General features: G+C 35.1%; 1 protein-coding gene across 3 annotated transcripts in view; it reads right to left on the minus strand.

The window, feature by feature from the left end:
* Positions 1 to 14682, minus strand: part of FSTL5 (follistatin like 5) — a 630648-nt gene that overhangs the window by 557564 nt on the left and 58402 nt on the right. For 2 of the 3 annotated variants that reach the window (XM_060147086.1, XM_060147085.1), the window contains exon 2: positions 14433 to 14463. In XM_060147086.1, coding sequence (XP_060003069.1) covers positions 14433 to 14463 — 31 coding nt within the window. Of the gene's footprint in view, positions 1 to 14432; positions 14467 to 14682 lie in introns of all 3 variants that reach the window. The other variant, XM_060147084.1, reaches the window with a different exon arrangement.

Here is a 14682-nt window from a genome sequence, read left to right on the forward strand (position 1 = left end):
GACTTAAGTTATTGAAAATACAGATTTAAAACAAATCTGTTTAGTGAAAATTAATCCAGTGTTTCGAAAAATGATGATTAATCTCAGTGCTGTGAAAGATACTGATGTTGAAAGGTTTCCTTTTCCTTACAAGAGATATTTTCTGCTCCCACCCAAGATAACTCATGATATAGTCATTAGACCATTCTCCAAAGCTTAGTTCATATGTCAAATCACTCAGTAAATTATAATAATAGTATTTAAGCCAACCATTTTTGAGTATTAACTATGTGCTGAAACTATTCCAAACACTTCTATTTGCAACCACAGTTAACGCTCACAACAGAACAAGCAGTTGGATGCTATTAGTTGTCTGTCATTTAGGGCAGAGAAAGTCAAGGCTCAGGCTAATGAGGGGCTTGTCTGCAGTCTCATGGCCAGTGAATGCCCAAGCCAGGATCCCACCCATGCATTTGACCCTTGATCTCACTGCACTATGATTTGATTCTGCCTAACCAGGCATAAGAGGATTAAGTCACTTCACACTCAATTAAAACAACAACAACAACAAAGAACAAATAAACAAAAAAGGATTTCAAATAAATTTATGTTTTTTCAGCACATATATCATGTGCTCTTTGCTGATTGAACCAAATGATTATTGCCTTATCAGACTCCTCATAAGAGGTAATTTAATGTTTTAATTTTATTTGTTTATTTTATAATTGAAATTTAAGTAAATCAAATTAATCTTTCACTTATTTAAATCACAGATGATTTTTTTTTTATTTTAAGGCAAAATTTAAAGTTTTTCTCCCATTTAACCTGTTCACATTTGTATTGGTTAGGAAGCATTAATTTTTCACACGGATTCTGACATTTCAATAATTAAACTATTCAAGTTTTGAAGGGATAGGACTTTTCTATCTTACAATGGACGCAATGTAATTTTTATTGGTTACTAGGCAGCTTCAAACAATGAACACATTCTCACACTTAGACTTACACAAAATAGAAAGATTTCACTGTATTACACATGCAGTAGGATGTTTGAGGATACTTTTTAGAATGGCAATCCAAGTAAAAGCAGTAAGTTTATTTTAAATTAAGTTTCAAGCATTTATTAGCTGTATAATTTTGCATGAGCTATTTAATATTCAAGATTCATCTTCCTTACATATGAAAGTTCTGTCTACTTCTCAGGGTTTTTTGATAGTTATAATAAGCTAAAGAAATAAATATATGAATAGATATGTGGTACATGGTAAGAGACTGATATATATTAGTTCTCCTTTTAAGTCTTTACAACAAACACAAAACAAATGCAGAAAATAAATCACATCTATAATAACCTAAAGTTGTGACTGTATTAATTTTATTATTTACATAAATTTTATTATATGATCTACCATATAGATCATATAATTTATAATATATTATGTATTATATATTAATAAATGTATATATTAACATTTTGTATAACACTATATATATATATAATTTATATAATGTCCTTTATACTAAGATTTTTTAAGGAGAAACTTTAAACACTTTTTTATTAAAAATTATAATGGGATAATAATATTCAATCAATGCCTTTGATAGGAAAGATATTTGCATAATAGAGCAGAAGGATTACCACATAGAAAACCAAGAAACGTGGTCATACTTCTAGAGGTGAACTATAAGCCTGTGTGTTCTAAGTCATATTATCAAAGCACTGCTGCTTCATTACCCTGAGAAAATAAATTGATGAAGACCAAACAGGACGAAGAAGTGATGTAGAGTCCTTTCCTTTTATGGATTCATGGGAATTATATCCTGAAAATTACCATTTAATTCCCATGATTCAGAACCACTAGGAAGAGATTTGAAGGCAAGATTAAGAGACATATATTTTGCAGAATCAGAAACTATTTCTACTGTAAAGTTTGAAGGTTTGGTGGGGGGGGATATTTCAAGGTATCGGTAGTGTAAACTCTCAGGGATGGAGTTTATCCTTTCATTGTATGCCTGTGCTTTTCATGGGATTTTAGAAGGTTTTTTTGTTTATTTGTTTGTTTTTTTGTTTTTTAGAAAATAGCAATTATCCTTCCTGTGGCAGGGGCAGATTTACTAGGAGCTGCAGTCTAAAATCCAGGAAGACAAGATATTTGTCCTGTTTTGTCCACTACAGTATCTCCATGGCCAGGTCTGTGATTGGTACAGAGTTGATACTCAACACAAAAGTTTGAATAAGTGACTGTATGAGCCATCATTATATCTGGCTTAAGAATGTCCTACTGTTATGCTTACCAGCTAGATAGGACCAGCTGGTTTTACATTTGCCTGAACAAGGTATGTGTTTGCTCTGCAATTTGATTTTAACAACTTGTGCCTCCTGGCTGTCATTGCCTGCATCAGCTTTGCAGATAGGTTTGCTCCTGGAGTCTTTCTTGAAGATCTGATAAATAGATCTCTGATAAACCCTTGGCTATTTACTTTTTCCATACCAGATACCCTAGTTGTAGTCCTAGAGTAGACTTGTCAATGAAAAATTGTTGCCTGCCATATCAGTAAACAAAGGTTGTTGCAGCTATTAAGCCATCTCATTACAGCTGCCCTGACAGTGAGCCCTGAGGGAACTCAGGATACAAACAGGGTGCCCACCATCCATCAGTCAGCCACTGAGGCCACCACCCCCACCATGGTGTTTCCTGAGGAGACTCAGGATGAGAAAACACAGGATACTGACCCCAGAGAGCTGAGGTGCATCTCAAAGGAATGATTTCCTGTGAGCCCAGATTCTCCCATTTTCCCATACCTAGAAAAGCACTAAATTCCGTAACTTGAGATGTCTGGTTTTCTTTAATTAATAGAAGTCTTTTGATGTTCCTACCACCTTGTCTTTGTTGCAAAAACTCCTGTATACCCTGGCTCCTCCCTGACCTCTTCCGAGCAGTCCCTCAGAGCTACTGAGATGTTGTGTCCCAGGCTTTAGTCCGCAGAATGTCTGACGAAAAAAACATACTCTCAAATTTAAGTTATTTTTTTTTTAAGTCGACAGACTTGGCATTGATCAAGGCTCTTTGTTACAGACAATAGAATCTGCACTAATTTAATTTAGGTTAGAGATATTTGTGAAAGAATATAGAAAATTGTTCACAGGACTGAAGAGAAGGGATGTATACTAAGCTGTTAGAAATAACTTCTAGAACTCACCACAGAACTGGAATATCAAAGGGTTACTGCCTTTACTATAGTCAGGACTAACCACATAAGGAAGCTATCACCCTAGTTGCTGGGTTCAGAACTACAATGTCTTTGCCATTACATGTGAAAGGAAAATGTCTTTCCCCAAAACTGTGCTTATTTCTCCAACAAGAATTTCATAAAAGGTCATGCTTGCATGAATCTGACTGGAGAAACCTAAAACACATCCAGAAGGCTAACTGCAAGAGAATCCAGGAAATGTATCTTTTCATTTACTAGATGCTGTAAAAAAATCTATAAGAAGCAAGCTAACTGGTGTTTGAAATGGTTGTTGAGTGAACCAATTTACAGTATCTACTGCAAATCCTCTGCAACTTTTGAGAAAAAAGGATATACACAAACACTTCCAAAAGGAGAATACTGAAAGTTATTTTGCAGAAATAGATGCCTATGTAAGAAATTTCTGAATCCACATATACCAAAATGTTAATGGTCATTTATAGATAGATACATTGCCAATAAAATTTACTCTCTTGTTAGTATATAATATTCTTCTGAGGGTTATATAAGATAATACATGGAAAGCACTTAGCAGAAGACTTGGCAGTAAAGAAGTAATGTTAACTATTCATATTTATATATAGAACTATATATATTCATAACAATATATAGTTACCTGCACAGTAACATTCCAACACTGATCTATATATATATATAGTTATATATGTATAACTATATATATTCAAATATATGTGTATATATACATATATATTCATATATATGTATATATATTCATATATATACATATATACATATATATATATACACACACATATAAATCAAGATAAAGCAACTGAAGCACATTACATAGAGACATAGGGCCTGGCACTTATTAAATACACAGAAACTGTGAATTACTGTAATTATTCTTTTTAAGTTTCTGAATTTGTTTGACTTTTAAAATAACCACACATTAACATTGTGGACAGAAACAATATGATATATGTATTTCTCCATGCATCTATCTACATTGACTTGCACTCAAGAGGATAATCAAGAAAAACAAAAACAAAAAAAACTACTGTCTGAATGATGATGTTCGTGGTGGTGATGGCATTTATGAAGGTTTATTGAGTAGGTATTTTGTGCTGCTACTACTCTAACTGCTCTGAGAGACAATTCCCTACGGTCTCTTGCATTTCTGTGTGTCTTGAGAGAAGAGATACTGACTATATTTTATTCCAGACTTTTCTTCTCAGGAATTTTCTATAGTGAACACCTTTAGAAAATAGAAAGAGCACCTCCCTCTGGAGCCAGGGGTAAGTATGTTTCCCAGTCAAGTGTAACAGTCAAATGTCAGGTGTGCTTCCTGTCCATTATAAAATATGGTTTTCCTAAGCGGGGCAGTCAGAGGGAGTGGTCCTCTCCTACAATAAAAACTGCTGCACATGCATGCATCCTGAGGGCCTCTTCCCATCTCCCTGGGGGATCAGCACAGGTACTGGTACACTGGCAACTGCTATGGCTGTGAGGAAGAAACTCTGCCTCTGACACAGGAGCCTCCTGTCTTCTGCCATAATCCAGAAAACTGGGAGGCTCCCATGTCGGTTTGTGAAGAGGGTAAAATCTCAGACTGTTTTTGATAAGTTCTCTGTATTTAATAACTTGTTTAATCATCAAAAACAAACCTGTCAAGAAGGAACCATCATTACCCACTTTTTACACATGGGGACATTAGTCCACCAAGTTCAGGTCATTTTCCATTGTCACACAGATATTTAGCGGTAGACTCAGGACTGAAAGTTACTCTGGTTCTGAAGCCTGAGCGTTAAACCACCAAGCAAAATTGATTTTATGATCATCATGCAGTTCTCAGGTTTTTGTTCTGTTTGTTGAAAGGAAAAAAAATGGAATAATAATTTCAGAAGAACTTGCAGCTTATCAAACTGGAAAACTGCTGAGCTTGTTCCCAATATTTCTCAATGCTATACCTATTAATCAATATCAGCCTTCTGTCTAGCCTGGACAATCTCATCACACTAGCATTATTCCTGCTATCCAATTTGCTACTGATACTTTCCTAGTTTTAAATTCCTCTACGAATCCATTCCACTCTGTACCAATTTCTCCTTTGCTTCTCATCAACCTCACATTAATATGTAAATGTGTATTTCACTAATGCCACATGAACTGGAATAATCTCCCTTATTCTTCACCTCTCTGATTCCTCCCTGTTCTTCTAGACAAGACCTTGTCTCCCTATAAAAAGAAAAGGCGAACCTTTTCCAAAAGTCCATTCCCAGACCCCCTTCCTACCCCTCGCCTTACCCCCATGCTTGCACAGCATTCTGGCCTTTCTCTCTTAAAGAATCTACCACGCTTTTTTGGCAACTGTATTTATCAGTCCTAGGTCCCATCTCCCAAACTCACAGCCAGTATCACCTGACTCACAACTTTGTCCTTAATTTCTCTGGCATCTAACTTTGCTTCTAATATTGAAATTAATAAATGTTGGTTGAACTAGGTTTTATTATAGAATACAGTTGAACTGATATCTTCTTTTCTGAATTATTTGGACAGGCTAACGTTACCACAAAATTTCTGACATAGCAGCACTTTCTAAATGAAACAGTAGCTAACTTATAAGTCAGTGGGTTAAATTAGCTTTCTCATCCCTAATGCCGCCACAAAGACCCCGAGTGCCGCAACTAAGACCCGGCACAACCAACACAAATAAATAATTTTTTTTTTTTTTTTTTTTTTTAGCGGTACGCGGGCCTCTCACTGTTGTGGCCTCTCCCGTTGCGGAGCACAGGCTCCGGACGCGCAAGCTCAGCGGCCATGGCTCACGGGCCCAGCCGCTCCGCGGCACGTAGGATCTTCCCGGACCGGGGCACGAACCCGTGTCCCCTGCATTGGCAGGCAGACTCTCAACCACTGCGCCACCAGGGAAGCCCCAACCAGATGCTTTTGAAACCTCTTCTGGTTGATAGCATCATTAGGTAGAGGTGGATGTCTGTCTTCCTGCTGCTGGGGCAGGAAGACATGCATCAAGATCATCTAAAATTGGACCAAGCTGTTTAAATGAATCTTTTTAAGAATGGAGGATGAATATTACCTTAATTCACAGAAAAAAGTTATCACTGACATTGAAATCTTTACTACTAAAAAGTTATGTAGGCAATCATTTGGGGGCATTATTTAGATTATTTGCAGTGAATGTATTTCCATTAATTAATTTTTATTTTATGGAGTTATACATTAGAACTTAACTTGTTATATGTTTGAAAGTTTGTCAAAGTAACAATTATTATCTTATGTATACAATGGCTTCCAGAATTTGCATCTATGTGTTATCATTTTTGTTTCCATACCTCATTCACTTTAAAACAAAAACTCACATCACTCACATAAAGAAATATGATCACTTTGTTTAATAGTGAAAGATCAGAAATAGAACAATTTTCAGCTAATGAAATCAGAGAAAACTGCCAATGTGTTTATAATACTTGAAAATTACAGTTTTAATTGATTTATCACTGAACAATCAATTTATATTGTTAAGTATAAAATGAAATGGATTGAAATATTTGAGGTTCTCATATAAGCAGTTAAAGAGTTACTAGTCAATCATACACTATTAAGTTGTGCATATGGGACATTGATACTTTGCTGTAAGGTAATCAATAATTACTTACGAGAATACATTTTGCCCCCATTTAATTTCAAAAGTCCATTTTAAGTAAACAGAGTGCAAAAAGAATTGTTCTGCTATAATAAAATTGCTATGGCATAAAATGTATACAAAACAAAGATCACTCCTTCGCACTCTTTTACAATATTTATTTTTTAAGATTATTATCACAAGTCTGCCATAAGTACACCTGTCTGGTGTTTATCCAGCATTGCTCTTTGCCAAAAACAAAAAAATAAACAAACCTATGGATCATTCAGTTGACATATTCTAGAGGTGAGTTTTCTTGTCTTTTAGCGCTTGGACTTTCTAAGGATTATAACTATTGACTATGATAGAAAGAACCCCACAGTTTTCATAAATCCTACAAATGATTATTTCTCTCAGCAATAGCTTTCTAAACTGAATACCAAAGAACCTAACATTCATAATGTGTGACATTGTAATCCATTAAAAATATAGTGACTGTAGGGGCTTCCCTCTTCCCTGGTGGCGCAGTGGTTGAGAGTCCGCCTGCCGATGCAGGGGACGCGGGTTCGTGCCCCGGTACGGAAAGATCCCACATGCCGCGGAGCGGCTGGGCCCGTAAGCCATGGCCACTGAGCCTGCGCGTCCGGAGCCTGTGCTCCTCAACGGGAGAGGCCACAACAGCAAGAGGCCCGCGTACCGCAAAAAAAAAAAAAAAAAAATAGTGACTCTGATATTGAGCTCCATGAGCTATTTGTATATTTGGGAGATCAATCCTTTGTTGTTTCATTTGAAAATATTTTCTCCCATTTTGAGGGTTGTCTTTTTTGTCTTGTTTATGGTTTCCTTTCCAGTTAAAAAATGGGCGGAAGACCTAAATAGACATTTCACCAAGGAAAACATACAGATGGCCAAGAGGCACATGAAAATATGCTCAACATCACTAATCATTAGAGAAATGCAAATCAAAACTACAATGAGGTATCACCTGACGCTGGTCAGAATGGCCACTTATCAAAAAATCTAGAAACAATAAATGCTGGAAAGGGTGTGGTGAAAAGGGAACCCTCTTGCACTGTTGGTGGGAATGTAAATTGATAAAACCGGTGCGGAAAACAGTGTGGAGTTTCCTTCAAAAACTAAAAATAGAACTACCATATGACCCAGCAATCCCATTACTGGGCATATACCCTGAGAAAACCATAATTCAAAAAGAGTCATGTACCACAATGTTCATCGCAGCGCTATTTACAATAGCCAGGACATGGAAGCAACCTAAGTGTCCATCAACAGATGAATGGATAAAGAAGATGTGACGCATATATACAATGGAATACTACCCAGACATAAAAAGAAACGAAATTGAGTTTGTAGTGAGGTGGATGGACCTAGAGTCTGTCATACAGAATGAAGTAAGTCAGAAAGAGAAAAACAAATACCATATGCTAACATATATATATGGAATCTAAAAAAAAAAAAAATTTGTACTGATGAACCTAGTTGCAGGGCAAGAATAAAGAGGTAGACATAGAGAATGGACTTGAGGACATGGGGTGGGAGGGCGAAGCCGCGGTGAAATGAGAGTAGCATCGACATACATACACTACGGAATTTAAAACAGTTGGCTGGTGGGAAGCAGCAGCATAGCACAGGGTATGGGCTTGTTGGCTTTGCGATGACCTAGAGGGGTGGGATAGGGAGGCTGGGAGGGAGGCTCAAGAGGGAGGGGATATGGGGACACGTGTATGCATATGGCTGATTCGCTTTGTTGTGCAACAGAAATTAACACAGTATTGTGAAGCAATTATTAATAAAGATCTATTTTAAAAAAATATAGTGACTGTATTTCAGTTAATGGTAAGAGTCTCCATTTCAGGTATTACTAATTGTGCTGGCGATATTTTGTTTCCTAAACATAAAGAAATGCAACAATTAGACAAAACAGTCTCATAAAGGGCTCATATACATGAATGACTGTCTTTCAGTTTTATATGATATTTTCATTTGTTAATGTAATATATCCAATGGCCTTTATGAATAAGAATTTGAAGGTCAATTTCTATCCACTCATTGTTCCTGACTAGCTACCTGAGCTTGAAGAAGGGAGCTGACCTCAGGAACTCTGTGAAATTATTCTAATGTAGGAGCTCTGAATATTCAGGCAGCCCAAATGAGGAGTTTAGCATTCCAATCTCATAGCAATGCCCCTTCAGCCTGACTGAGATATAATTCCCGTATATATCGGATTACTTTTAGTGTTCTCAGTTACCAATTTTGTGATGTAGGAAATAAAGGAGAATCTGAACCCATGAGTGTTTAAAAACAAATAGAAGGTAGCTTGTATATGCATTTGTGTGTATAAAGACTGCAGGCTTCATAGTTCTTTAACAGCATTTACTGTCCCAAACACACTCTTTTAATTCAACCAAGTATGGTCTTGACATAATGTTTTCTGTTATTGCTCAATGTATGTAAGAAGTTATGTACCATAGGAAGGGCAATTGTGCAGCTTACTTTTTTCATATACACAAATGTGTATGACATAATATTTGCCATTTAGAACCCATTGAGTCATAGACTTTTGCATCATAAGTGCTTGTAATAATAGCATTCTCCAATGTCCTTATAGAAGTATAAGCCTTAGAGTTTCAGACACGTAAAGGACTTTTGATATCACAAGGTATGTTTCACTAATATTTACCATAAAAGAGAAACTACTTCCGGAGGGGTTAAGTCATTTGTAAAAGATCGTAAGTACCTAGTGAACAAGCTTGCGTAATTCTTACATGTGTCCGTTAGACTATTACTATGTTGCATTTACCACTATCTATTTTTTTCTTAAAGTTACAAAGCACTGAGCAGATTTTATATAAATTAGCAGGAAAATATTTGTGACCATGATGTTAAAGAAAAATAAGGCATAAATAATAAAATTCATATGTATCAAATCCATGAAAATGTAAAAAACATTGCTAATAACAGTATGCTGAATTTACCTAACATAAGTTGGTGATTGGGTAAATAAACTATGATCCCTTTTAAAATAGAACAAGAATGATAATATTGATCTGAATTATTTACTTTGGATGTGATTTCTCAAAATGCGGGCATATTTGCATTCTAAATCTTAATAATGCATGTTTGACTATTAAAATGAGATAATATATGTAAAAAGCACAGTGTCTGACATCAATTAGATATTTAACAAAACAGAGAAGATAATAATATAACATGTAAACGATTATCAGGGAACGGACTTTAGTCCCCAGTCTCCCCCAAATGTAGAGTCTTAACAAAAATATAACTAGTAATGAAAGGGGAACATACTTTATTTTTAACCCTTCTGAATGGGAAGAGCCAAGAATATCCACTTGAGAAGAGAGGAGGGGGGAAACTGTGCGTTAAAAGCAATCGGATCTCTTTGATGAATGGACATTCTTTTACTGACAGAAGAGGGTGAAGCCAATACTGAGAAGCATGCCACAGCATAAGCACATGCAAACACTCCACAGTGATTTCAGCCTTCTGATTATAGTAAAACTTCACACTATTTTGGAGTAGTAAAAACTTGATAGAATTTTTAAGCTATTTGTCAAGCATGGCTTATTTAAATTTTCCTCAAAAACTGTTACTGTTTTATCACTAAGAACTCTAGAGAGATGCTCTAAAATAGACACAAATAAACCAGTCACAAACAAAAATACTTACCCGAGAAATACTGGCAGATGAAATTGATTTGTTATGATCCTTATAGTAGAAATTATTTCTTAATAATATTTACAAAATTCTCAATGGGTTTTAAACACATAACGTGCTCTGTTTAATTTAGCTGTAATGTCACTGGAGAACAGTGTGAAAGATGGTTTCCTGAATAGTTGATCTTTCTTTCAAACCTGTGTAACTGTATTTATTTCTCTGCTATAATCTTTAATGTAACTTTAAGGAAGGAAATCTTAATTGTAAACCTCAAAATTGTGTACTAAATAGAGGTTAGTCTTTGTCTCATTTAACAACAGGCAATACAATGATGAAAATTAGTTGAGAATCCATACTAACTATTGAACCGAAATTCATCTTGTCAGTTGAATTCCATATAGATATAATTTTAGAATATGTAAAATATGGATTTGTATGACATTCCAAAATAATATTAGAATAAGAGCATGTGAGTGTCAAATAATCAATTAGAGACAGAATTGCAAGTTTCCAAACATTTCAATGTATGTCTCTATGTACACAGAAAAATGAGAGATTGGTTCTCATTGTAGTGCTCTGTGAACTAATGTAATTTCAGGTCACTGATATCATGAGGTTGGGATTGTTGTTTCAAGCAGAAACAGGAACTGAATGCAAGAAATTAGATGATGAAAGACTGTGTATATATTCTTGACAATGTAATAAACGGGTTCTGGCAAATAAGGTTACCAATTAGTCAGGAAGTCAGAGAATTACTAGCTGAGAATTGTTTGGTAAGATCAAATGAGGCCATAGCTCACACTTCAACTATTAGTGACCAAGAAATGTATTTACTATTCAGAATTTTTGTTATTTAATAATGGGTAAGCTATTGCTTCTATGATAATTTTTTCTTCTTAATATAGATTTTAAAATATTTAAATGACCATAAGTTCCAGTAAGATAATATTGTAAGATGATTCCCATAAGTATTCAAGAAAAAATGTAGAGTTCCTCTAAGCAGAGCTAGGCAACAAGTCCTGATGTAACCATATATCTACTTAAAATTCAGTAGTCTAGCAGACATTATGTCAAGGTTCTGAACCATGTGTCAGCCAGTAACAATGAAAGAAGTGGCAAGCATCATCTTGAAAATTTTATTACATTATAAAAAGAAAACATGTTCCCAGCCAATAGTTGGAAAAAAAACTAATTTCTACTATTTCAGATGTTATAATTTATGTACTACAAGGCAATAAAGCATCAAAAAGAAAGCTATACTAAACTTATTTCAACTATAACAGAATTATAAATATGATTTAAGATTATTCTGAAACACTGGGCCCCTCCATAAGAAGGAAGATGTGCACTCAGTATGCTTAAAATGCAAATATCATTTAAATGAACATCACACATCACCTCTTAGAATAGAAATTCCCTTTTGCAACACAAAAGTACAAAACTTTGAGTTAATATGAGTATTCTGAGGAAAAATAAATGTAATAATTTCATATATAAAATAACAAGACATACTTTAGTTTGCTGAAAAAGAACATAGTTTGGGAATCCCTCAAAGGGCAGTTTTACATAATTCATTTGAATAAAATATACCAAGCAATATTTTTAAAAGTATGTCTTTTCATATTCTTCAGTAATATAGACGCTTACAGATGACCAAACAAGGAAAAAATTGTGTCAGTCAGTTGTGCGAAAATGTGAAGATTATATTTGGACTTAAGTAAGCAAAATTGCTATCATCAATCTAGCCACCCTCAAAAGTGTAACAACCCTTTCATCATTTCAGGAATACATGTAATCTTTGTAGCTTTCTCCACAGTTATATTTTAAAATTTATTTGTGTATAACTCTAAAAAAAATTTTCCTGTGCCAAAAGAATGGAATCAAACAGGACAATTGTCAACAGGCACAAGAAAAATGCTCAACATCACTAATAATTAGAGAAATGCAAATCAAAACTACAATGAGATACCACCAAACACGGGTCAGAATGGAAATCATTAAAAAGACTACAAACAACAAATGCTGGAGAGGGTGTGTAGAAAAGGGAATCCTGCTATACTGTTGGTGGGAATGTAAACTGGTGCAGCCACTATGAAGAATAGTATGGAGGTTCCTCAAAAAACTAAAAATAGAGCTGCCGTATTATCCGGCAATCCCATGGTTGGGCATATATCCAGACAAAGCTGTAATTCAAAGCAATACATGCACTCCTATGTTAATAGAAGCACTATTACAAGGGCCAAGACATGAAAACCACCTAAATACCCATCGACAGATGAATGGATAAAGAACATGTGAGATATATATATAATGGAATATTACTCAGCCATAAAAAGAATAATGCAATTTGCAGCAACATGGATGGACCTGGAGATCATCATACTAAGTGAAATAAGTCAGATAGAGAAAGACAAATACCATATGATATCACTTATATGTGGAATCTAAAATATAACACAAATAAACTTATCCACAAAACAGTAACAGGCTCACAGAGAACAGACCTGTGGTTGCCAAGGGGGAGAGGGGTGGAAGGGATAAGTTAGGAATTTGGGATTAGCAGATAGAAACTACTACATACAAAATAGATAAACAACAAGGTCCTAAAGTGTAGCACAGGCAAATATACTCAATATCCTGTGATAAACTATATGGAAAAGAAAATGAAAAAGAATGTGTGTGTATATATATATATATATATATATATATATATATATGTATATATATATAATTGAATCACTTTGCTGTACAGCAGAAATTAACACAACACAGTCAATCAACTATACTTCAATAAAATAAATTAAAACAAAACAAAACAAGGCAATTGTGCTTTGCTCCATTGTCGGGCTTGGACTACTACACCTTGGGGAAGGGATAGATGGGCAAGGATGCCCAAAACACAGAATAAGAATGGAGAGACCAGAAGGCCTAACCCTGGAAAAATCTGTGAAGTTCTATCATTATGATTGGCAGGAGCACACACTGATGGAAACACCTGGTTGAAGGGTTACAATCTACTCAGGGTAATTTATTACCTCAGTGAGTGCATTTCAAAACTGAAGATGGTCTTTATGGTGTAAAGAGCCTTCCTATGTCTGACTAGGATTGACTATGCCAAACAAAAAGCTATCACCAACTTTTAATATATAAATACATATTTTCTTGCTTTTTCAGAGAATATAAAGTGAGATAGCAGCGACTAACTAGTTCAGTCTCTACAAAACATATTTTGAAAAGGTTCATATGCTAAATCATAGATGTGACAGAACACCAACTCTTTTTTTTTTTTAATTTTCTTCCTTCTAGTTTATTTTTAAACATCTTTGTTGGAGTATAATTGCTTTACGATCGTGTGTTAGTTCCTGCTTTATAACAAAGTGAATCAGCTATACATACACATATATCCCCACATCTCCTCCCTCTTGAATCTCCCTCCCACCCTCCCTATCCCACCCCTCTAGGTGGTCACAAAGCACTGAGCTGATCTCCCTGTGCTATGCAGCTGCTTCCCACTAGCTATCTATTTTACACTTGGTAGTATATACAAGTCCATGTCACTCTCTCACTTCTCCCCAGCTCACCCTTCCCCTTCCCTGAGTCCTCAAGTCCATGGACAATGGTTGGTGGAGGAATTCAATGAGAACAACTCAGGGAATAAACAGAAAATTGTGTTGAAGTTTCCAAAAGCACTACTGAAGAAAGGAAATCTTGATGGAGAATCTTCAATGGCCTTGGGGAATTCCCAAAGGGTTCACAATGGTTTTAAAATCATGTTGAAGATTTTGAAGTCCCACTGTTTTCTCACTTTTAACTATAATTTCAAAGCAGCATCGTCTTTTTTTTTTCCTTCTCCTATACTTACACAAATGTATAAAACTATGATCGTAAAATAGTCACTCCTTACCTTTGATTCTTGAACGTTCTTGACTTTTTTCCTGCTGGAAATAAAACAAAAATAGTTCAAAATGTGTAAGTATTTTACCAACAGGATGATGTAAAGTATCACTATAACTAAAGAATTGTCAAAAAATATTTTCTTGTACATATACCCAGGAGTTACCATAACACAATTCTCACCTTAAAAAATACTTATGTTAAATCTTTTATCAAAGCAGTAATCATTCTTAGTGGACATAAATTTTTCTAAGAAACCA

This window comes from Lagenorhynchus albirostris, chromosome 4 (assembly GCF_949774975.1).
Source record: "Lagenorhynchus albirostris chromosome 4, mLagAlb1.1, whole genome shotgun sequence".
Taxonomy (NCBI): domain Eukaryota; kingdom Metazoa; phylum Chordata; class Mammalia; order Artiodactyla; family Delphinidae; genus Lagenorhynchus; species Lagenorhynchus albirostris.